At 37.5% G+C, this 24,165-nt stretch overlaps 1 protein-coding gene across 4 annotated transcripts in view; it reads left to right on the top strand.

Annotated features, from left to right (window-relative positions):
* The window catches only part of CDH7 (cadherin 7), a 128,199-nt gene that overhangs the window by 100,219 nt on the left and 3,815 nt on the right, over positions 1-24,165 (top strand). For all 4 annotated transcript variants that reach the window (XM_019729337.2, XM_074339864.1, XM_074339866.1 and 1 more), the window contains one exon: positions 1,452-1,703. In XM_019729337.2, the coding sequence (XP_019584896.1) occupies positions 1,452-1,703 (252 nt within the window). The remainder of the gene's footprint in view (positions 1-1,451; positions 1,704-24,165) is intronic.

Here is a 24,165-nt window from a genome sequence, read left to right as displayed (position 1 = left end):
CATGTATGAATAGGAAGCAAGTCAGTTCTTACAGTGGCTTCCATCTCAGGAAGCGTATACAAAGCATAAAGAATTTTATGATCCCTTTCCGGAACACAGGGTTCTCTTCTCACCTATTGGGCATTTCAGCATGTGTTCTTCAATTCGCTGTGTGTGTGTGTGTGTGTGTGTGTGTGTGTGTGTGTGTGTGAGATGTCAGCCATGTTAGATTACTAATCAACAACTTCGAAAAAACTCTGTACGTCAAATCATAAACATTTATAACATCTGAGTGGTTGTGAGGCAGAGACGTACATGTGTGTTGGCATGTGCGTTATTGTTTACTGTATAGAAACATACCAAACAATATCTTTTAACAACTCCATGTGTAGTATTTTTTTAATGAACACTTCTCAGATTCATCCATTTTAAAAGAAAAGATGTGTTTACATAAAAGCCTACCAGATGGAATCTGAAAATCAGTTTTATTCCTGCCACGTTTTTAATTGCAGGCTGTATGTTTTCTGCAGTCTCACGGAAGCTTGCCGTTTTGTACTGTTTGGGAGATTTCAGCTTTCTCTTTCATTAAAATCTTATTCATTCTTTTATGGTAACATTGGATAAATATCTTTTTGACAGCTTGGAAGGGAAATATATATTAAAGCACACTAGATGAACCTATGGTCCCAGTTTTCCTTTATTTTGATTAATAGCTGTAAATTTAAAGAATCACATAAATTCCTAATTAGTTAATTAAGGCTAGTTAGTTGGACACATTGCTAGCAAATAAAAAAAATCTATTTCAGATATGGAAACCACAGTCTTGTCATACAGACTTATGATTACTGTTGAGTGTTTCATAATTACCATGATTGTTTAGATGAAATAAAGTATTGAATATAAATTAAACACAAATGACACATTTCATCACTGACAAAATGTTTATGCACCATGAGGTTTTGGTAATGATATATACCAATATGGATTTTTTAAAACTATACAGTAATTCTCGAATAACTGTGCATACTCAATTCAAATAAAGCGCGAGTGGCTTATTTCACTTATTTCTATATCGGGCTTAGACTGTGTCCAAGCAAGGATAGATTGGGAATTTCATTTGTGCTAGTTGGTGATGCTCCAAAAATACTTAACCTGTTAATGTTTATCATCCTAAGTGTATGGCTTGAAATTTAAGAAAAGTAAAAGGGTGTATGTACTATATGTATTTTTTACAAAGTTGCAGTTAATATAAGTAACACATAAACATTTTCATATTTAGTTTTAGTTTATAACTGTTTCTTTGATTATAACTGCATAGAGTGACAAATAAACTAAAATGTATTAAAATGAACCAGTATTGGGAAATATGGCACTCGGTCAAAAGAAACTAAACAGTGACTGAAATGAGATGAAGTTAGCAGGACGGATCCCATCAGAAACCGTGTGTTATAACTTTGCTTTCCTTCTCCAAGACAACACGGCCTCGATTCTCACCAGGAGAAATGGCTTTCGGAGGCAGGAGCAATCTGTCTACTATCTGCCCATCTTCATCGTGGACAGTGGGTCTCCTTCACTCAGCAGCACCAACACCCTCACCATTCGCGTGTGTGACTGTGACGCAGAGGGAGTAGCCCAGACCTGCAACGCCGAGGCCTACGTGCTGCCCGCCGGCCTCAGCACCGGAGCCCTCATCGCGATCCTCGCCTGTGTCCTGACGTTACTGGGTAGGTCCTGGTCTCAGCGCTTGCGCTGGAAGAACAATCACAATAACCGCACGTCATGACATGTCTCTTTTCTGTGCCTGTTGGCACCTGTTGAACAACATATACATATATTCTATTTGGTGGAATTTTGTGCACTGAGCACCGCAGGGTCTCTAGCTACACGTTCCAGTAGTATATTTAAAATATAACTCAGGAAAAAACAAAACATCAGTTTTATTTTTAAAACAACAGTGAAGATAAATGGGTTGCGTTTAAAATTGTCTCCAGGTTTTGTTGTTTGTTTGTTTGATTTGCCATATCCAAGCTGTTTGCCATAGAATATTCTGCAGAGGAGGCATCGTACAGAGAATCTTTTCTATGTTGTTTTGATAATATGCTTATTTTAGAAATCATACTTTATGTCCTACCTCTTTTCAGAAGAGATTTAAGGTGGATTTTAACTTATTTTAGCAAATTTTTAAAAAATTGCAATTTTAGCAGTACCAAAGTCTTAATTTCCAAAGAAGAGCTAACGTATTTAATGGTACTCTCCCGTGATTATTATGTGGTGAAATTAGATTTATAACTCATATTAGAATTGCCATTTTGTAAGAGATTATGCAGCATCCTTTTACAAATTGGGAGACATCCATGGTGGGCATTGGGTAGTGGGTGACTTCCTTAGCTGCATTCCCCTTTCCTGTGTAACTTCCTGCAACAAGGGCAGCAAGCATTTAACACTGCGTCTGAGACTGTACCATGCCTTTACTTGGGGTTTCATTACAATTTGTAAATTCATGTATAATATAGTTTTGTAAAAGCGGAGTTTATCAATGGGGGTCATCATTTTGCAATGTTTAGAAACAAGATTTATGGAGTTAGGTAAACGTAACTTTTATTAGTGCCTCCAGCCTGCGCTGGTTTTTCACCAGGGGACCCTTCATTCTTCTGAGGCTGGTTTCTTAATCTAAAAGGGGGAAATCATAGAATTAGACTTGTAAGGTTGTTGTGAAAATTAAATGAGATAATTCATGTGCCTACCATATTATGAACGTTTCATAAATTTTAAGTGCTATTGATGAAGCAAGTTTTCAACCTATTAAGCAAACTAAGCCTTACTAATACAGTGTAAAGGATCTAATTAAAAAAATGGAAGTTAATATCTTCAATAACTTCAGCTAATCAAATAAATCTAAAAGGGAATAACATACTTTTTTCATATAGCTTCACACAGGTGGCAGAAATTCATTAGAAATGGCAAGTAATTCCCAGTTATTGCCTGATTAGAATCTGAGGGGCTAGAATAAATTTTGAAAAAGATGGAACCATTTCAAATTACTTTTTATTGCTCTGCCAGGTTCCAAAACATAATAGTAAAGATGCAAATTGCATATTTATTTTGTAATAGCTGAATAACCTAGATAAAAAGATAAATATTTTTCTTACTATTAAGAATGACAATGTCTTTAGCTCAGAGTCAGAAAAAAAAAATAAATGAAGGGATAGGTGGGTGGTGTGAGGATGACTCTTTTTAAACTTAACTTGACCAGTTCATCATAGAAAATTTAGATTATACTGCACTTCAAAGGAATAAGATAAAATTGTATTCCCCAGAATTTAATCTTACCCAGCAGTTAATTAACTTGAGAATTTTTTTTTAGAGGCTGTCTATTTAATGAAGCCTGCCTTATTTTTACAGAATATTTTCACCTGTGACTTCAAGAGTCTTTGCAATTTAGGTTGCTTGATGATTCTACTTAGTTAAGACTCATTACCTAGCAGTTACTGCAAGTGAGGGAAATAGTTTTACTAGATTTCAGTCTTACATGTGCTATGTGAGTGAGTGAGTGTGTTTGTGTGTATATAAGTACGTATATCAGGGTAAGATTATAGATTTGGGGAATTTTGTCAAAATTTAGTTAAGTGTGTCTACTCTTTTAGTTAAATTTGAACATTTTCCTTAAATAGCCTCCAAATTACGAATGCTTTCTCCACTTCTAAGGATCAGATTTTTATGTCCTATGTTTTATTCAGTTTTTTAAAGTTTCTGAAAGTCTACAAAAATATGTCAAAATAGTTGATTGTACTAAAATACTATTTTGAACCCAGTGTTTCTGCCTATAGCTTCTGTTTTCCTGTAGGGACTCTGCCTGGTAATCAGTATGTCCAAATGTTAGCATTTCAGTTCAGCATTGGGTCTCTTTGTGTCTCATTTCCTAGGTCTTTAGAAGCAGAAAATCAGGACTTTTTATACTCTTTTGGTTCTGTCTCCTCTATTATAGACTCTGGGTTTTCACGATAGGTGTTGAGGCCAATGGGACTGAGTACTCAGAGGGGGTGCTGACACATGCACAGCTAGGTGTGAAACTTGACTTCTAGTGCACAAATGATTCTTTCTTTACGACACCTCAGGAAGTGTTGTGGATCTTATTTCTAGACACTAGGTATAATGATTTGATAACTCAAACATTTTCAAGCTTCTGAACAAATATTGCTAGAATGACGCCAGGCGAAGAGCTGGGAATGGTGAAGAACTTGAGAATCAAGTTCAATTTAAGGATAAAACTAGAGAAGGGTCTGGGCTTTAGACTTGTAAGACAAGCATGCTTTACTGCATGCCGAGTTTGTGTTCCCGGGATGTAACAAATTATAGCTACTTGTAATATGACAGAAGGGGATGCACTGACGTTCCCAGAATGCGAATGCTGGGAGGTGGCACAGAAATCAATCCATCCCCAACCTCTGCAGTTTTCATTGGGTGAAGAAAAGGTACAGTCAGGTTCAAGGATTTCCAGAAGTTCGTATAACAAGTTAGTGGCCGTTAAGGCAAATGTGTGTGATTCTAGGTCTCCTTATTCTCAGTTCCTGCTGTTGGCTTTCACTACAAAGGGAATTCACCTTGAAAATATAAAAATGTTGTTCCCATGTAGTCCTGTCTCAAGATTTGAAACTCATGATATCTGAAGTTGGATTTGTGAGTCTCACCTATACCTGTGTTCTTCTAACTTTATGGGTGATGTCTTTTGATTTCTCTCTCATTCTCACTCCTGCTCTCACCCTCTGTCTCTAATGTACTTGTGCCTGAATTCTTAAATGAAAGAGATGATCCAGAATTAGAGGACATGGTTTCCTTTATTTATACTGAGTATGACTTGAAAGGGAGACATTAGTATCATGTTCAAGGTTCGTGAAAAAGCGATCAATCAGATGCCTCAATTACTTTTCATGTATAAAAATTTCATTGATATTTGGCAAGATACTCTAGTGTTGTAATGCTTGAATATGTATTTTGCCCCAACTCCAATTTCATTATTCATTTTCAGCACCGTTTAATAATTATTGATATATATGCAGTTATTTTTCAACCAGGCTGAAAGCATTTTTAAAAAACTATGAATGACGGGTGCATTAAATTATTACATCAGTGAATTTTAAGAAATAATCAGAGATAAAGAATTTCATTTGTTTTAAAATATGGTTTCACTATTAAATATTAGGCCTTTATTCAGAGAATATTACAGTTAGATACTTCTGTTAGTATAGAAGAACAAGCTTTTATCCTGCTTACTAAAACTGTCACATAATTGATTATATTAAGTTTTGTTTTTTTCTCTAGTTGGACCTTTAGGTCCAAGTAACCGAAGTCCCGTAGCATTTCCGCCAACTCTTGGCTCTTCAGACAGAATCGGGATGAGTTAGACTGGCCCAGCTTCAGGTTAGATAAGGCATTTGTGGGAACCACTGTTTATTACGTGAAATTCACGTTCTTGCAGAGTGACCAGGATGGCCAGCTTGACATTTTGCTGTCATTCACCTTTTCACTTTTCTTCCTGATCAACCAAAGGCTAAACCATATTTTCTCTCCTGTTATTGTGGCCATTCATGATTTTATTCAACAAGAAAACATTTCCTGGTTATATAAGTGATAGTATTACATAAGTAAATACTTAGGTCATATATATATATATATATATATATATATATATATATCAGATTGCTGAGAAAGAATGATGACACTGTAAAAGATTGATCACCACTGTAATGTATAACAATAGCACATATTTCCATAGCAGTCCTAGTGATGATAAACAGCAGATGAGAGTGGCTAATTTATGGTAGCAGATGTGTTCCTGTTTCAAACAAGTGCAAGCATAGTAAAATTAATTTACACTTAATGAGCTTGTACTTACTGAGTGCTAGACATTAGCCAAGTGCTTCACGAGCATTATCTAATTTAATTCTAATAACACATTTCCTAGGCAAGTATTACTAAGTGGTATCATTATGCCCACTTTTTATATGAGGAAACTGTAAATTAGAGAAAACATGCAGAGTTATAGGGTGTCAGAGCCAGGATCCAGACACAGACGAGTCTGCCTTCTGGAAGCCCTTTCCAAGGGATTTCCCCCTATGTGTTTTGCAGTATGAAACCCTGTGTGTCTGGAAATGCCGGTGGGTCTGTGGGGATTGCAGCCCAGGCACTGACAAATGAGAGGCCACAGTATCTTTGATCGGTTTCACACAGAGGCTTTCCCACTTCTTTGGTTTAACTCTGAGTGCCTAACTTAAAGGATGCTCCGATTTCTTCCAACCTTGATAGAATTGTCTGTGTTGAATTTGAGATCATACTTCAGTACAACTGAAATATAATATACCACTTAACTTTGTGCATAAAATCGCCATTGTATCTAGATCATTTTTTCTCTATTTTACTTGAGACTCGTGAAATGATTCTAACTCACACATATAATGCAGAGGAACTATCTGATACTTGTTTAGGGGAAAGGGAAGGACAATTCCTGGCGTGATTAAACGTTTCCCTGTCTTGAAACATGGAAAACATTATCTCCTTTGTGTAGATGACTAAGGAGTCTCTGGTTAAGATCTTTCCCGGGAGATATGGGTAGATATCTCATTGGGATTTTGATTTGCATTTCCCCGGGTGATTAGTGACATAGACCATCTTTTCATATGCCTGCAGGATATCTGACTGTATCTTTTTGGAGGATGTCTGTTCATGTCCTATGCCAATTTTTTAATTGGATTGTTTTTATGTTGTATAAGTTCTTTATATATTTTGAATATTAACCCCCTCTTAGCTATATCATTGGCAAATATCTTTTTCCATTCAGTAGGTTGTCTTTTTATTTTGTAGATTTTTTTTTCACTGTGCAAAATATTTGTAATTTGTTACAGTCCCAGTGTTTATTTTTTGCCTTTGTTGCCCTATCCTGAGGAGACATAATCAGAAAATATTGGTAAGAATGATGTCAAAGAGTTTACTGCCTATGGTTTCTTCTATAATATATGGTTTTGGTTTTCACATTCAAGTCGGTTTTTGCATTTTGAGTTTATTTGTACATATAATGTAAGAAAGTGATCTTACATGTATCTGTCCAGTTTTCCCAACATCATTTTTTGAAGAGACTGTCTTTTCCCCATTGCGTAACCCTGCCTTCTTTGCCATAGACTAATTTATCATGTAAGTGTGGATTAATTTCTGGACTTTGTTTTGTTTCATTGATCTATGAGTCTTTTTGTGCCAGTACCATGCTGTGTTGATTACTATGGCTGTATAGTATAGTTTGAATGAAATCAATGAGTGTGATACCCCAAGCTTTGTTCTTCTTTCTCAAGATTGCTTTGGCTATTCTGATGTTTTTGTGGTTCCATATAAATTTTAGGATCATTTATTCTAGCTGTATGAAAAATGCCTTTGGTATCTTGATGGAGATTACATTGAGTCTGTAGATTGCTTTAGGTAGTATGAACATTGTAACAATATTACGTCAATCAATTCATGAGCATGGTATATCCTTTCATTTATTTGTATTGTCTTTAGTATTTTTCATCAATGTGTTACAGTTTTCAGAATATAGGTCTTTTCCTTCCTTGGTTAAATTTATTCCCTGGTATTTTTTTATGCAATTATAAGTGGTATTATTTTCTTAATTTATCTTTCTGATAATTTATTATTAGTATATAGAAATGGCACTGATTTCTGTATATTAATTTTGTATCCTACAACTTGACTGAATTAGTTATTTCTAATAATTTTTGGTGGAGTCTTTAGGGTTTTCTCTATATAATATCATGTTATCTGTGAATTGTTACAGTTTTACCTCTTTCTCTCCAATTAGGATGCCTTTTATGTCTTTTTCTTGTCTAATTTCTGTGGCTAGAACATCCAATGTTAGTTTCAATAAAAGTGGTGAGCGTGGGCACCCTTGTCTTATACCTGATCTTAGGGTGGAGCTGACCCTCAGGTCAACTGGCTCTGAGGACTGTTACTATGTCTTGTGGATGATCTGGTGTGTAGAGGTGGCCCCATGGAGTAAAATTGGTTTGGAGGGGCTTTGGTGCTGACCCAGGCCAACTGTCAGGTGTGCAGTTTGTTGACATACTTGGGTGAGATTTCTAATGCAGACTAAAGCCAGCACCAAATATGTTAGATCTTGACCCTCTTGGGAGGGGCTCTGGTACAGGCCAAGGCTGGCTGCCACTGGTGCCAGGCTTAGGGATGTTTGGTAGTAGCTCTGATGCAAGCCAAGGCTGGTCACTACTTGTGCTGGGCTTGGAGCTACTTGGTATTACCTGTGATGCAAGCTGAATCAGGTCATCACTTGTACAGGGCTTGGGGCTGTGTGGGAAAGGTTACTATTACTATGTAAGCTGAGGCTAGTCACCAGGTTTCGCAAGTCTGGAGCCACTTGGGGAAGGCTCTGGCTGGCAGCATTTCAGTGCAATGATGAGGCAGGGAGAACAGTGTTATCCAGGTTAATGGAGAGTGACTGATTTGGCACCCGTCTGCTGAGCCACACAGGTGGAAGGAGAACACAACAGAAGAAGGAAACAGTTGTGATTGCCAGTGCTTCTGTCTCCAGAGAGACTTTGCCCCAATCCCTGCCCTTCCAGCCTTTGCCCAAAGATTAGCCTATTGAATTCCACCCGTAGGACCCAAGAGATTCTCAAATTGCTACCTTCATGATGGAGCTTGGTGTGAATGAGTTTGTGTGCAAGCCCTTTAATAGCTGTGTCTCTGTCTCCCACAGCCCTTTATCTCTCTGACACAACTTCTACTGGTTTTCAAAGCCAGATACTGTGGGGATTCCTCTTTCCACACACATACCATGGGCGAGAGAGTCTGTTGTGGGACTCAGGAGGGATATACCTCCCGTTTCTGAATTGCTATACTGCATGCAGGTTTGGGACCTGACCAACCCTGTCCCTTCTATTGACATGGCTTCTTCTTTATATCTTTAGTTACAGAAATTCTCTTCAGCTAGTCTTTTTTGCTCTATATTTAGTTGTAAGTTTGGTATGTCCGTGACTGGAGGTGAGCTCATTGTCTGTCCACTCTGCGATCTTGACCCAGTCCTCTGAGCATTATTTTATTATATACACGGCACTTCATAACATGCAGATCTGATACGTAGAAGGCATACTGTACCTGCATGCTGAATGAACGCATGAATGCTTTGACTGTAATCATTAGTGGAAAGGAACATTTGATTTTATTTTTGCCATTATTCACAAGTAGTATCTCTATTGAACCCTGATTTTCCCATTTCCTAAGATTATACGATTTTAAGACATTTTTCTGAGTTTGAGCCTATCTGTTTAATTTTTATACAAAATGGATATGGCACAGGTTAAAAGTTTTTAAATTATACTTTCAGGTTAATGGCCCTAGAACTATGTAAAGGCTCAAGACAAAAATAATGAGAACATGTAAATTTTAGAATCTGTTTAAATATAGACAAAATCTTGCAGTAGAGATTTCAAGGATACTTCATTTGTTAAAATTTATCTCAGTCACACACTTGGATTTTATTAGTTATACATATTTACTTATTCTTGTGACTATAAATAATATATTAGCTTCATATGTAAAAATTCAAATGTTGGCCTTCGATTACTGGAGATTTGCGTATATCTGTAATTCTATAGCACATAGTTCCAGACTAAATGAAAAGTTGACTTCTCTCATCCTTTAGATTTAAGCTTCAATGTTAACCTCCAGTGACATCCTTTTGTGATCACAGCTAGACTGAACTAGAACCCCTACGTTTTTCTTTCCCTTTCACTTTTCAAAACATATTTTCTTGAAACATTTCATATACATCAAATGTATTTACATAAAATACACACGTTTCTCATAGCTCACAAAGCAAGACATATCCTGATACCTGTTCACCTCTCAAAAGTATCAGGCTATCTGAGGCTTTATTTACACAGTAGGAAGAACCACACTGTCTTTCTTTCCTTGAGTTTCGAACATGCCACCCTGTTCCTGAAACATTCTTCCTCCATCCCTTTACCTGTCGGGCTCATATTATCCTTTATGCCACACGTTTGGTGGTATCTTCTCAGAGGGAATGTCCTTACCCACTGATTAAATTGCATGCCCTTCACACCATGATTCTTTTTTTCTTCTTAAAGTTTATTGGGGCGACAATTGTTAGTAAAATTACACAGATTTCAGGTGTACAATTCTGTAATACATTATCTGTATCTCACATTGTGTGTTCACCACCCAGAGTCAGTTCTCTTTCCATCACCATATGTTAGACCCCGTTCACCCTCTTCTAGAGCCCCACTCCTCCCTCCCCCCTTACGCTCTGGTGACCCCTAAACTATTATCTATGTCTATGAGTTTTTGTTCTTTCAGTTGTTTGTCTTGTTCTTCTGTTTGCAGTTTATATAACACATATCGGTGAAATCATATGGTTGTCTACTTTCTCTGTCTGACTTATTTCACTTAGCATTATAATCTCAAGATCCATCCATGTTGTCACAAATGTTCCTATTTCATGTTTTATTACCACCAAATAGCATTCCATTGTGCAGATAGACAGACAGACAGATAGATAGATACCACAACTTCTTTATCCATTCATCTATCAAAGGACATTTTGGTTGTTTCCATGTCTTGGCTGCCGTAAATAAAGCCGCAATGAACATTGGAGCACACGTGTCTTTATGGAAAAATGTTTTCACATTTTTTGGGTAAATACCCAGGAGAGGGATTGCTGGGTCATATGATAATTCTATTCTTAATTTTTTGAGGAACCTCCACACTGCCTTCCATAGCAGCTGCACCAGTCTGCATTCCCACCAACAGTGTATGAGGGTTCCTTTTTCTCCACAGCCTCTCCAACACTTGTTAGTATTTGTCTTGTTGATGATAGCCATTCTGACTGGGTTGAGGTGATATCTCATTGTGGTTTTTATTTGCATTGCTCTGATGATTAGTGATGTTGAGCATTTTTTCATATGTCTGTTTGCCATTTGTATGTCCTCTTTGGAGAAATGTCTCTTCAGGTCGTCTGCCCACTTTTTCAATTGGGTTGTTTTTTGTTGTTGTTGAGTTGTATGAGTTCCTTGTATATTTTTGATATTAGCACCTTATCGGAGGCACTGTTTGCAAAAATCTTCTCCTATTCAGTTGGTTGCCTCTTTTTTTTGTCGATGGTGTCTTTTGCTTTGCAGAAGCTTTTAAGATTAATATAGTCCCATTCATTTATTTTTGCTTTTACTTTCCTTGCCTTTGGAGTCAAATTCATAAAATGCTCTTTGAACCCAAGGTCCATAAGTTTAGTACATATGTTTTCTTCTGTGCAGTTTATTGTGTCAGGTCTTATGCTTAAGTCTTTGATCCATTTTGAATGAATTTTGGTGCATGGTGACAGATAGCAGTACAGTTTAATTCTTTTTCAGGTGGCTTTCCACATCTCCCAGCACCACTTATTGAAGAGGCTGTATTTTTTCCATTATATGCTTTTTGCTTCTTTGTCAAAAATTATCTGTCCATATTTATGTGGGTTTATTTCTGGGTTCTCAATTCTATTCCATTGGTCTATGTGTCTGTTTTTCTGCCAATACCATGCTCTTTTGACTACTGTTGCCCTCTAGTACAAGCTGAAGTCTGGGAATGGGATACCTCCAGCATTGTTCTTTTTTCTTAGGATTGGTTTGACTGTCCAGGGTCTTTTGTGGTTCCATACAAATCTGATGATTTTTATTCTATTTCTTTAAATCTGTATATTGCTATGGGTAATACAGCGATTTTAACTATGTTGATGCTTCCAATCCATGAGCATGGAATGTCTTTCCACTTCTTTGTGTCTTCTTCAATTTCTTTTAAAAATGTCTTATAGTTTTCAGCATATAGGTCTTTCACATCCTTGGTTAAATTTATTTGTGGGTATTTTATTCTTTTTGTTGCAATTGCAAAAGGAATTGTTTTGTTTTTTTATTTCTTTTTCTGAGATTTCATTGTTAGTATATAGGAAGGCAATGGACTTTTGTGTGTTGATTTTGTAGCCGACAACTTCACTGTATTCGTTGATTGTTTCTAATAGCTTTTTGGTGGAGTATTTAGGATTTTCTATATATAGCATCATGTCATCTGCAAAGAGTGACAATTTAACTTCTTCATTCCCAATTTGGATGCCGTTTATTTCTTTGTCTTGCCTGATTGCTCTGGCAAGGACTTCCAACACTATGTTGAAAAGCAGAGGTGATAGGGGACAGCCCTGTCATGTTCCTGAACATAGAGCAAAGGGCTTCAGTTTTTCACCATTAATTATGAGATTAGCTGAGGGTTTGTCATATATGGCCTTTATTATGTTAAGGTATTTTCCTTCTATATCTATTTTATTGTTTTAATCATAAATAGATGCTGTATCTTGTCAAACATTTTTTCTGCATCAATTGATATAATCATATGCCTTTTGTCCTTTATTTTGTTTATGTGATGTCACATTGATGGATTTGCATATGTTGAACCATCCTTGTGCCCCTGGGATGAACCCCACTTGATCGTGATGAATAATCTCTTTAATGTATTGTTGCACTCGATTTGCTAGAATTTTGTTTAGGATTTTTGCATCTGTATTCATCAGAGATATTGGTCTGTAGTTTTTTGTGTGTGTGTGTTACCCTTACCAGGTTTTGGTATAAGGCTAATGTTGACCTCGTAAAATGAGTTAGGGAGTATTGTCTCTTCTTCAGTTTTTTGGAAGAGTTTGAGTAGGACACGTATTAGATCCTGTTTGAAAGTTTGGTAGAATTCACTAGTGAAGCCATCTGGTCCCAGACATTTGCTTTTGGGAGGGTTTCAGATGACTGATTCAATTTCCTTACTGGTGATCAGTCTATTTAGATTTTCCAGTTCTTCATGGTTCAGCCTTGGCAGGCTATATGTTTCTAAGAACTTCTCCATTTCTTCTAGGTTATTGAATTTGATGGCATATAGTCCTTCATAGTATTCTTGGATGATTCTTTGTGTTTCTGTGGCATCCCTGATGACTTCCCCTCTTTCACTTCTTATTGTTAGTTAGTGTCTTCTCTTTGTATCTTAGTGAGTCTAGCCACGGGTTTGTCAATTTTATTAATCTTTTCAAAGAACCAGCTCTTTGTCACATTTTTTTTCTATTGTCTTTTTGTTGTCTATTTCATTTAGTTCTGCTCTAATTTTTATTATTTCCTTTCTTCTGCTGACCTTGGGTTTCATTTGTTTTTATTTTTCTAGTTCTTTAAGGTGTAATGTGAGGTTATATTTTGGGATTTTTCTTGTTTCTTGAGATAGGCCTGTAATGATATAAATTTCCCTCTTAAAATTGCTTTCACTGTATCCGCAAAATTTTGGTAGGATGTATTTTCATTCTCATTTGTTTCTATGTATCTTTTGATCTCTCATCTTATTTCTTCTTTGACCTGTTGGGTTTGAGGTAATTAAGTGTTCTATTTACTTCTTGCATTCGAGAATCCAGTTCTTTCCACAAATTTGGGAAGTTCTCATTGGCTGTTTGAAAATACTCTATGTTCCCCTCTCTCTTTCTTCTCCTTCTGGTATGCCCATTAGTCTTATATTGCTCTTTCTGATGGAGTCAGACAGTTCTTGTAGAGTTCTTTCATTTCTTTTAAGTCTCAAGTCTCTTTCTTCCTCCATCCGTGTCATTCCCAGTTTTCTATCTTTGATGTCACTGATTCTTTCCTCCATCTGGTCAACTCGACTACCTAAGCTGGCTATTACATTCTTCATTTCTTATATTGACTTCTTAATCTCCAGAAATTCTATTTGGTTCTTTTTTAAAATTTCAATCTCTTTGGTAAAATGTTCATTTTGTTCTTTGATTGTGTTTCTGAGTTCATGCCTGTCTGTGTTTTCTTGCATCTCATTGAGTTTTTTAAGAACTGCAATCTTGAATTCTCTCATTTAAGTCACATATTTCCATATTTTTAAGTTCATTTTCTGGAGACTTTTTGTATACTTTGAGCTGTCTTGTTGCCTTGGTTATTCATGGAAATTAATGATTTATTATTTCTCTTCCTAGACATCTACAGGAGTGGGTTGTGCAACAGGTTGATAGAAAGAGGTCTTTCTCTTGTTTTCCATTAGGTGTTGGTAGAATGTTTTATTTTCTCTCTGACTACAGCCTTTTATTCTCTCTCACATTGTAGTGTTATATTTTCTCTGCACTTTTCTGTCTTCTCACACAATGTGGGGTTCAGCTGGGTCATATGGTGCCACCTCCGTGGGGGGATATAGAGAGCTTCTGAAGTTCCAAAACTCTTCCTGCACCAGATTCAGAGCCTTTGTATTTCAACAGCTTTGTTTACTCCTGCAAGCATCTGCCCAGATAGATGGAGACAGGGGCAAGGTGTGTTGTGAGAGGTGGCCCAGAGCAATGGCGGTGACCACCACCACAGCCAGTTCTGCTTCCACAGCTCCCTCCCCTTTGCTGTAACTAGTTGGGCTGTGAGTCCATGTCTGTGGACCACAGTTCTAAGAACTGCAAATATTCTGTTCTTTTGATCTGACACCACTACTGTTCCGCTTCTAGCACTGGGCAGGTGGGGGCGGGACGAGCTCTGGGAGGGTAGGGAGGGGGCAGCTAGTCTCAGTGCCTAAGGCTTCCGTTCTCTGCAGCAGTGAGGGCTTAAACCTCCGTTTTCAGCCTTCTTCCCTCAGTCTTTGCTCTGAGGTCTCTGCTGTGAGCGTTGGGTTCAGCAGTGTTATGTGCTGCCCTCTCAGCCCTGTGGGCCATAAGCGGAACCCTAGCAGTCTGAGTTCTTCCCTCTCCCGCAGCTGCGGTAGGTCTGAGCACTGAGCTAGGTCTGCATCCTGTGCCCATGTGGCCCCATCTCCACACTTCTCCCTTCCCTCCCCACTTGTGCAATTTGCCCACCTTTAGGTGATTTCAGTAGTGCACCTCTTAGTCTTGCCGTTCTGCTGTGTAGGGAGTCCTTTGTGGAGTTACAGTTGTTCACTTTGTTGTAAATTCCAGGGGAGCTTTCAAGAGGCTCACCTCATGCCGCCACTTTTATGACATCACTTCCACACGATGATTCTTTATCATGAAACCTGCATACTTCCTTTGTGACATGTATCACAATTTGTAAAGATGTTTGTTTGCATTACTCAAATATAAAATCATCTGGAGAGTAGTGATCTTAATCTCTTTTTTAAACCAATATATTCTTGGAGCCTCATATAGATAATGTGGGAGGGAAATATTTTGGAATGAATCTGGAAAGAGTATTTGTCACTTTCTACTGTTTATTTTATTGCCGTTGCCATATATTTTGAACCCTTTGAGAATAGGCTCAGTATGTCTATCATCATTATATCATCCAACAGACAGAATAGGTATCAAATAAATTAACAAAATCAGTAGGGAGTTATCAAAATCACATGTGAGTACATGTAAAGTTTTTCTTTCTGTGAACCAGTTCTATGACTGAAACTTTTATGAGACCCAAAGGAATAGAACTGAACTTTTTGTTTATTATGGAAGTTCACAATATATGATATTTAACAAAACTAAGTAATGCTTACTATGTGTAGCACTATTTAAGCACTTTACAAATACTGTAAGCTCACTTAATCTTCATTATGTTACTATGGTTTAGTTTCTTTGAGATAAGTTCTATTTATAATCTACATTTTGGAGAGGAGAAAACTGAGGCAGAGGGAGGTAAAACACCTTGCTTAAGTAACCGATTTTTAGTAATATTTATGCAAATCAACAGGATCAAAGAGCAAAGAGTTAAAAAACAGAGTTATTTATAATAAATTTGTGAAATTGCACAGATTGTTCTAGCAGATTTTTCATTTACAGTAGGTCATATTCAGTTACATCTTATAGATAACAGTAGTAATTGTAATATAATTGTTGTTTCACAGTTCAGTATGTCATTTGGCAATACAATTTTGTAGTAGCATTCCTTAAGACCATATGCAATTAAAATTGTTCTAGTATTCTGAATTGTTCATTTAGATCAGCTGTCCAAAAGAAATATATTGTGCTTCACAAGTGTGAATTGTGAATCACATGCGTAATTTAAAATTTGCAAGGAACCTCATTAGCAAAAATAAAAAGAAATGAAATAAATGCTGACCTATTTTATATAAAGCAGTATAACCAAACTTATCATTTTAATATAACATTAACATATTTTTCATTTATAAAAATTAAGTCTAGCATCATGTGGATATTTTATACTTAGAGCATGTCTCAATTCAGAATAGCCCACTCAGTAGCCACATGTGGCTACCATATTGTATAATGAAGATTTAGGCAACTCTTTTATGACTAATAAATTTTGATTTATCATATAGACTATAGAGAAAATGTTTTCTCTTGATGACGGCTAGCTCATCCTTCAAGTCTTATCTCAATGTCATCATTTTTGTGGGACTTTCTCTGAGCATCCTGGCCAGAATATACCTTCACATACATAGTTTTCTAGCAAATGTTATATATCTGCATAATTATTGCATTATATAGCAGTTGTTTTTTCTTATACAGAATATTGAACTTATTAATGATTAGAGCTGTCGGCATCTCCAGTGACAATGCATTGCTTGTACTTTATGTAACAAATATTTATTCAGTGAATACTTACCATTAAGTATTGGTCTTTGTGCTTAAGACACATCTGTTCAGAGTAATAGCACTGCCCTAATAGGCTTAAAGTTTTAGCAATTAGTGTTCCGTAAAAATATTGTTGGATTAAATGAAATTCAGGCTTTAACATTTGGTCATAGTTTGTGAACAATGGATTAAACTTAAGAAAGTGATATTTAATAGGTATGCATATAAATTCTTGCTATTGGTTTTAAAATAAAAACCTTTTACAGAGCTTTAGAATGGAAAAGATGTGGCTTGATAACTGAGTAGGTTTAAATGAACCCCAGACTCAACATTGAAATATGTAAAAAAATAATACATTAAAGGAAAGAGTCCTTGTTTAATATAAGTAACCTAATTTAGTTTTGTACCACGTCTGCTGAATTCTGTCAAGTTCTGGCTACCAAGACTCGATATTGAGAATGCAGACATTCATAAGCAGAGGGGATTCAGGATGACAATGAGATATTGAGTTGAGGACTACACTACAAGTTCTTTTATAGCAAATCTGGATGACTTAAAGTGTCTGCATCTTCAAGATGATAAGACATCTGATGATAGAAGTGTAGTAGAGATAAGGGCTTCCTAATTGTAGGGGCCACTGATGGCATGGTTAGCCTCTAGGAAGTTGGTTAGGAACGTAGGACTGAAATACGTTTAAGGTGACTAAGTAAAAACCATGTTCCAGTTTAAATGTCTGGATATATATCTGTCACAGACCACAGTGAAAGTGAGAATAAAGGGGCCTAGTAATTTATAGTATGGCATGTGTTTTATACTTCTGTATTTTTCTCCTTCATTCGTTTTATTTCTCTCATTTTGGGCAGAATGGTGTTGTTCTGGCCTGCATGCCTCTTTACAGCTGTGTGTCTCTGTGCCTTCTTACATGAAGTGCATTGGGATTTCTACTGTGTGTATATACAGCCTACAAAGCCTGAGGTGCTTGGTAGCAGAGACGACTCTTGTTAGGGTTTCACCAGGACCCAGCACTATTGCCTACAGACTGGGATACTCACGAAATGTTGACTTGAATGTTATGAAACTGAGTAGGTCGGCATTGTGCTTTCACTGCTGCAGTAGCATTCTTAATGCTTTTCTTACACCTCTTCCCCTCTTCCTACCCTTGGTCCAATCAGAATGATGTTTTCCAAAAAGCAAATCTGATCGTATCACGTATTTCATAAAGCACATTGGCTCGTGGGCCTGCAGGGTCTTCCAGGTGCTTGCATCCTCCAACCTTACCTCCTACCTCTTTCTCTGTTCTTCAGTCACGTGGTTGACTGTGCCAAGAATATCACCTGTGCCCCCCTAAACCAAGTTCAGTTACCCTCAGTTAACTCTTCTTTGTCTGTACCTGTTTCCCCTAACATATATTTTTAAAGATAAATATCTTTTTCCCTCTTTCAGAAAAATACTTTTACTTTTAGTCGTCATATTCAACTGTCCTTATTCAACTGTGAGTTCCATGAGGAAATGTGTTATGCCTGCTTGTAAGTGCAACATGGTCTCATCACATCTAATGCACATACTAAATGGTTAACATGGATTTGTTTGTTAAATGGATATGTAAGTTCATGAACAAGCAGCACAATATAAGTACATGTCTAGACTTCAGCTTGACCTAAATCTTTTCTTCTGTCTCTGCTCACAACTATAGTCTATATGAACAGAAAAGACATGTGACAAAACACTTAAACCGCATAATCTTGTGCTTACTTAGAAAGTGACTTTAATACAGGAATTATCGCCATAGACCCTGAAAAGCAGTTACTACTTACTCGACATAAAGGTTAAAATTTATTTTTTTACATGCTCAAATAGTTGGAAAAAAATACTCTCCCAAGTCTTTGAAATGTTAACTTATCTAACCTTCTAAAACACTTCACATTTTTTTCATCTTCAAGTCTGGGAATTATGATAAATTTCATAATATATTAATATCCTTAATGTGTATTGTATCTATGAACTGAAACACCCAGGGTGTCTTGTGTTTCACCTTTACTGAACACTATACGTGAGCATCAAAAGGCAAATGTATTGGTAGTATGGAAATACATTTACAATAGAATATAAAAAGGAATTGTTATATATGTGTGTGTGTGTGAGAGAGAGAGAGAGAGAGGCTGAGGAGGAAGCAGAAGAGCTGCTCTTGCTGTCTCGGGGCTGGCAACGGGGGAGGGGAGGTATGCACACTTGGTGTAACTTCACAGAGATGCACAGAAAATGCTACCTGACCTTTTCACTTTTTCATTTGTCTAAAAATGTTTCTAAGTGGTGCCACACCTTCCACCATTGGCTTTAGTTTCAATGCCTATCTCATAGTAAAAGGGTCCTGGTCGTACATGAAGTGAGAAGCCATCTTGAATAATCAGAACCCTTCTGCTGCTTCTACGTGTTCCTCATTCTCTGGCACTGGTTCAGACTCTCTCATCTTCTATCAAGTCATCTTCTGTTAATTCCTCTGGCCTGGTGTCTATTAACTCTTGAAATTCTCCAAGATCCAGATCTTGAAACCCTTCACCCACCTACACCTCCCCACCATGTTTTGCTGTCTCCACAATCTCTTTCAGATTTCCTTGACTGATCCTGTCAGAAATCTGTGAAGTCTTGCACAACACACTGCAGTTTTCTTCCGCAGGAATTTACTGTTTCCAGCTTGATGACTTTCACAGCTTTTTCTATTACAATGTTGGCATCTTCAATGATGTAATCCTTCCAGACTTGCACGATGTTATCTCCACCGGGGTTCTCTTCCATAGCCTTGACAATCCTTTCTATAGAGCACTGTGTGTAATGGGCCTTAAAGGTCCTCATGCCCCCCGATCTAGAGGCTGAAATCGAGACGTTGTGTTTGGGGGTAAGTAGACCACTAAGACACCTCTGGTGTTGAATTCATGGAGTTCTAGGTGGCGGGGGCATTTTTTCCAACATCAAAAGAACTGTAAAAGGCAGCCCTTTACTGGCAGGGTGCTTCCTGATTTCAGGAACAAAGCATCGCTAGAACCAATCCAGGAAAAGGGTTCTTGTTGTCCAGGGCTTCTTGTTGTGCAACCAAAAGATTGGCAGCTGGTGTTTATCTTTCCCCCTGAGGCTTGGGGGTTAGCAGCTTTATAGATAAGGGCAGTGCAGCTCATGAACTGGACCGTTGCATGAGCACAAAACAGAACAGTTAGCTTATCCCTTAAATTCTGCTGCTCGCTTCTCTTCCCTGCTAATAAGTGTGCTGTATGCTATTTTTCTCCCCAGAATAGGGCACTTTTGTCTGTTTCTACAACTGTTCAGGCAGATATCCTTTCTCCACAATTATTTTCTTAATTGCATCTGGGAACTATTCTGCTGCCTCTCCATTGGCAGAAGCTGCTGCTCCTGTTGTCTTGGCATTTTTTAAGCCAAACTGTTCTAAAATTATCAAACTATCTTTTGCTGGCATTAAATTCTCCAGCTTTAGATCTGTCACCTTCCTTTTGCTTTAAGTTTCATATAATGACTTTGCTTTTTCTCAAATCTTATTAGAGTCCACAGGTATGCCTTTCTTCTAGCAATCCTGCACCCACATAAAAGCTGTATTTTCAGTACAAGGTACTGATGAAAAGGTATTTCACAAAAAATGTGCAAGACTTTGTTACCTGCTGGCACAGCTGCAGTGATGGCTTCATGAATTTCCTTTTCTTTTTTTTTTTTTTACAATGGTCATTATGCTGGATACATTTATCTTGAAATGGCAGGCATCCACAACTGCAGACCACAATATAAAGTACATATGAAGCAATTCAACTTTTTCTTGTCATGTCATGACTTCTCCGGCATGGGAGTACTTCCAGCACCACTAGTGGCACTGAGAATGGGTCCCATGGTGTTATTCAAGGTTTATGGTATTACACTAAACACTGTGAAAAACATGTGAGAACCACGAGATATCACAATTAACTGGGGGGATGAAATGCTCACACAGAGATGACTAATGTCACACGGCATTGTAAGCAGATACTGGCAACGCTTGGGCTCGCTGCAAAATTATTACTACAGTAGAGTAAGTACACAGTCAATGGTATGCACTTCTGAATTAATGCTGCATCCTTACATTTGTTTGCATTTCTCTTGACCACAAATGACAACATGTACTGTGTTTGTGTAAGTTTTGATAGATTTTTGTATGTTTTATGGTAGTAAATAAAATATCTCTACATATTTTATATATTCATGACATACCTAGCTTTTTTATTTTTATATTTATTATCTTATTTATTTTGATATTTCTACACTACATGGTTTACCTGCAAATTTTGTCAAATCGCCAAAAAATTTTTCCAGTATTTTTATTGAAAAAAATCCACTTATGACTTCTAGTCAAGATGGTGGAGGAGGTAAATGCTCTGCTTACCTCTTCCCATGACATCAAAATTACAAATAAGTTATAGAACAACCATCACTGAGAACCCCCTGTAGACTGGCTGAACAGAAGTTCTATAACTAAAGATACAGAGAAGACCTCGTGTTGACACTGGTAGGAGGGGTGTAGTTGTAGAACTGGCATTTCCCCACCCACATGTTGCAGTTAAGCATTAGGCAGGAGATCTCAGTCAAGGGGTCCCAGCCCCACACCTGGCTTCCCAGCCTGTAGCACCAGTGCTAGGAAGAGGAGTCCCCATAATATCTGACTGTGAAAACCAAAGGGGATGGAATCTGAGTAAGATGGATGGCTGCTGGAGACCCAGGTGCCTCTCTTGAGGGGCCCTGCCCAAACTCACTCACAAAGCCACTCACTCTGGTCTCCAGTGCAGGAGCAGTAGCTTGAAAAGTACCAGAGACATATGGTGAGGGACTGAATTGATGGACTACAGGGCGAGAGCTGGAGTGACAGAGAGCAGGGCAGCTCTCTATGGTGACCGAAGCACTGGCAGTCACCATTGTTCCTGTTGAATCTTTCCCCCACACAGCCAGCAGGGACAAATGGGCACTAATTCTGATGTCTCCATTAACCTGGGTGACTAGTTTGCCCAGTCCTGGTGATTCCCTGATACCCCACGAGACCCAACTCACACACCCAGCCTGAGCCACTTCCAGGGGCTTTTCCACACAAGTGGCTGGCCTCCGATGGCACTGTGGGCTTTCCAAAAATCTCTCAAAGGTCTAGAAATCCCCCAAAAGCAGCAGCTGGCCCCAGCATGTCTTGCATTTTTTGCTAAATAGTCCCAAGCTGGATATACATGGTAACCAGTCTCAACTTGTAACTCCCATCATGTGGCCAAAAGCCTAGTATAAGCCACAGCCAGTGATGGCTAGGAATGTAGCTTCACCTAAGTGGCCACAAACCCAATACAACTGGTGGTTCACCTCAGGTCACAGTATAGTGCACACCAAACGGTCCCAAGCCCAGCACTAGTTGCAGCTGTCCTTGGTTCACAGTGTAGTTGATCACAAGCATCCAGCAAGCTCAGTATAGGTGACAACCAACCATAGATCACATGTAGCTCCCACCAGGCAGCCACAAGCCTGCAGCTGACTTTGCACTGGAGGCCCTCCCAAGAGGCTCCAGAACCAACACACCTGGTGGCCAGCTTCAAACCACACCAGATCACCACCTAACCAGCTCCATACGCGACAAACCTAACGGGTAGATTTTGCTGACACCAGAGCCATGCTAAAGAGATACAGGGACCAACCCAACATGAGGATATAACTCTCATAAACATCTGCACACCCAACTTAGGAACACCTAAATATATAAAGCAAATACTGATAGACATAGAGGGATCAAATGGATTTGATATTTTAGGATATTTCAACCCAAAGCAGCAGAATATACATTTGTTTTAAGAATGCATGGACTATTTCTCAGGATAGACCATGTGATGGGCCACAAAAAAAGTCTCAATTAATTTAGGAAGATTAAAATCATACCAAGCATCTTCTCCAATCACAATTGTATGAAACTATAAATCAATTATGAGAACTGAAAATCACACAAACACGTGAAGGCTCAATAACATGCCACTAAACAATGAATAGGTTAACAATGAGATCAAGGAAGAAATCAAAAGACACACTGAGACAAATGAAAATGAAAGTACAATGACTCAAAATATATAAGACATAACCAAAGGATTTCTAAGAAGGAATTTATACTAATACAGGTCCACCTCTAGAAACAAGAAAAATCTTAGACAATCTAGCCACCTAAAGGGACTGGAAAGAGAAGAATAACCAAAGCCCAAAGTGAGTAAAAGAAAAGAAATAATAAAGATCAGAGTGGAAATAAACAAAATATAGCCTAAAACACACAGAATGGTCAATAAAAGCAAGAGCTGGTTCTTTGTAAAGATAAACACAATTGATAAACCTTTAGCAAGACTCATCAAAGTAAAATAGGAGAGGACCAAATAAAATCATAAATAGAAGTGACAACTGACACCACAGAAATACAAAAAGTTATAAGGAAATACTACAATTTTATATGCAAACAAATTTTAAAACCTGGAAGAAATGGATAAATTCCTAGACACCTACAATCTTTTAACGCTGAAGCAGGAAGAAACAACAAACCTAAGCAGACTAATTACTAACAAAATCAAATCACTAATTGAAAAACTCCCAACAAACCAAGACCCTGGACTTGATGACTTCACAGATGAATTTTACTAAACATTCAAAGAAGAATTAATTCATATCCTTCTCAAACTATTCCAAAAAAACTGAAGAGGAGAGAAGTTTCCCAAGCTCATTTTATGAGGCCAGAAAAGACACTACAAAGAAAAAAAAAAAAAAGAGAGAAAAGAAAAAGAAGTATAAGCTTATCTTCCTAAAGAACATAGATGCAAAAATCCTCAACAAAATCTTAGCAAATTGAATTCAGTAAAACATTAAAAAGATTGCACACCATGATCAATCAAGTGGGACTTATTCCCGAGACGCAAGCCTGGATCAATAGCCTCAAATCTTAAAGTGGTACATCACATAAACAAAATGAAGAATAAAAATCATGTGATCATACGAGTAGATGCAGAAAAGTCATTTGACAAAATCCAACATCCATTTATAATTAACAACTCTCAGCTAAGTGGGGTTAGACGGAACATACCTCAACATAATAAAGTCCATCCATGACAAACCCGTGGCTACTAATCATACCCCACAATGAAAAGCTGAAAACTTTTTATTTAAGATCAGGAACAAGACAATAATGTTCACTTTCATCACTTTTATTTAACATTGTATTGGAAGTCCTAGCCACAGCAACCAGATAAGAAAAAGAAATGAAAGGCATCCAAATTGGAAAGGAGTAAGTAAAACTGTCATTATTTGCAGATGACCTGATACCATATATAGAGAACTATAAAGAACCCACCAAAACATTATTAGAGTGAATGAGTGAATTTAGTAGAGTAGCAGGAGACAAATATTCAGAAATCAGTTCCATTTTTTTATACACCAATAACAAACTATCAGAAAGAGAAATTAAAATAATCCCATATACAATTGTTTCAAAAAGAATAAAATGCCTAGGAATAAATTTAACCAAGGAGGTAGAAAAACCTGTACTCAAAAATCTATAAGACATTAAG

Source organism: Rhinolophus sinicus, linkage group LG09 (assembly GCF_036562045.2).
Source record: "Rhinolophus sinicus isolate RSC01 linkage group LG09, ASM3656204v1, whole genome shotgun sequence".
In the NCBI taxonomy this organism is placed as follows: Eukaryota; Metazoa; Chordata; class Mammalia; order Chiroptera; family Rhinolophidae; genus Rhinolophus; species Rhinolophus sinicus.
This window is presented reverse-complemented; position numbering and strand designations above follow the sequence as displayed.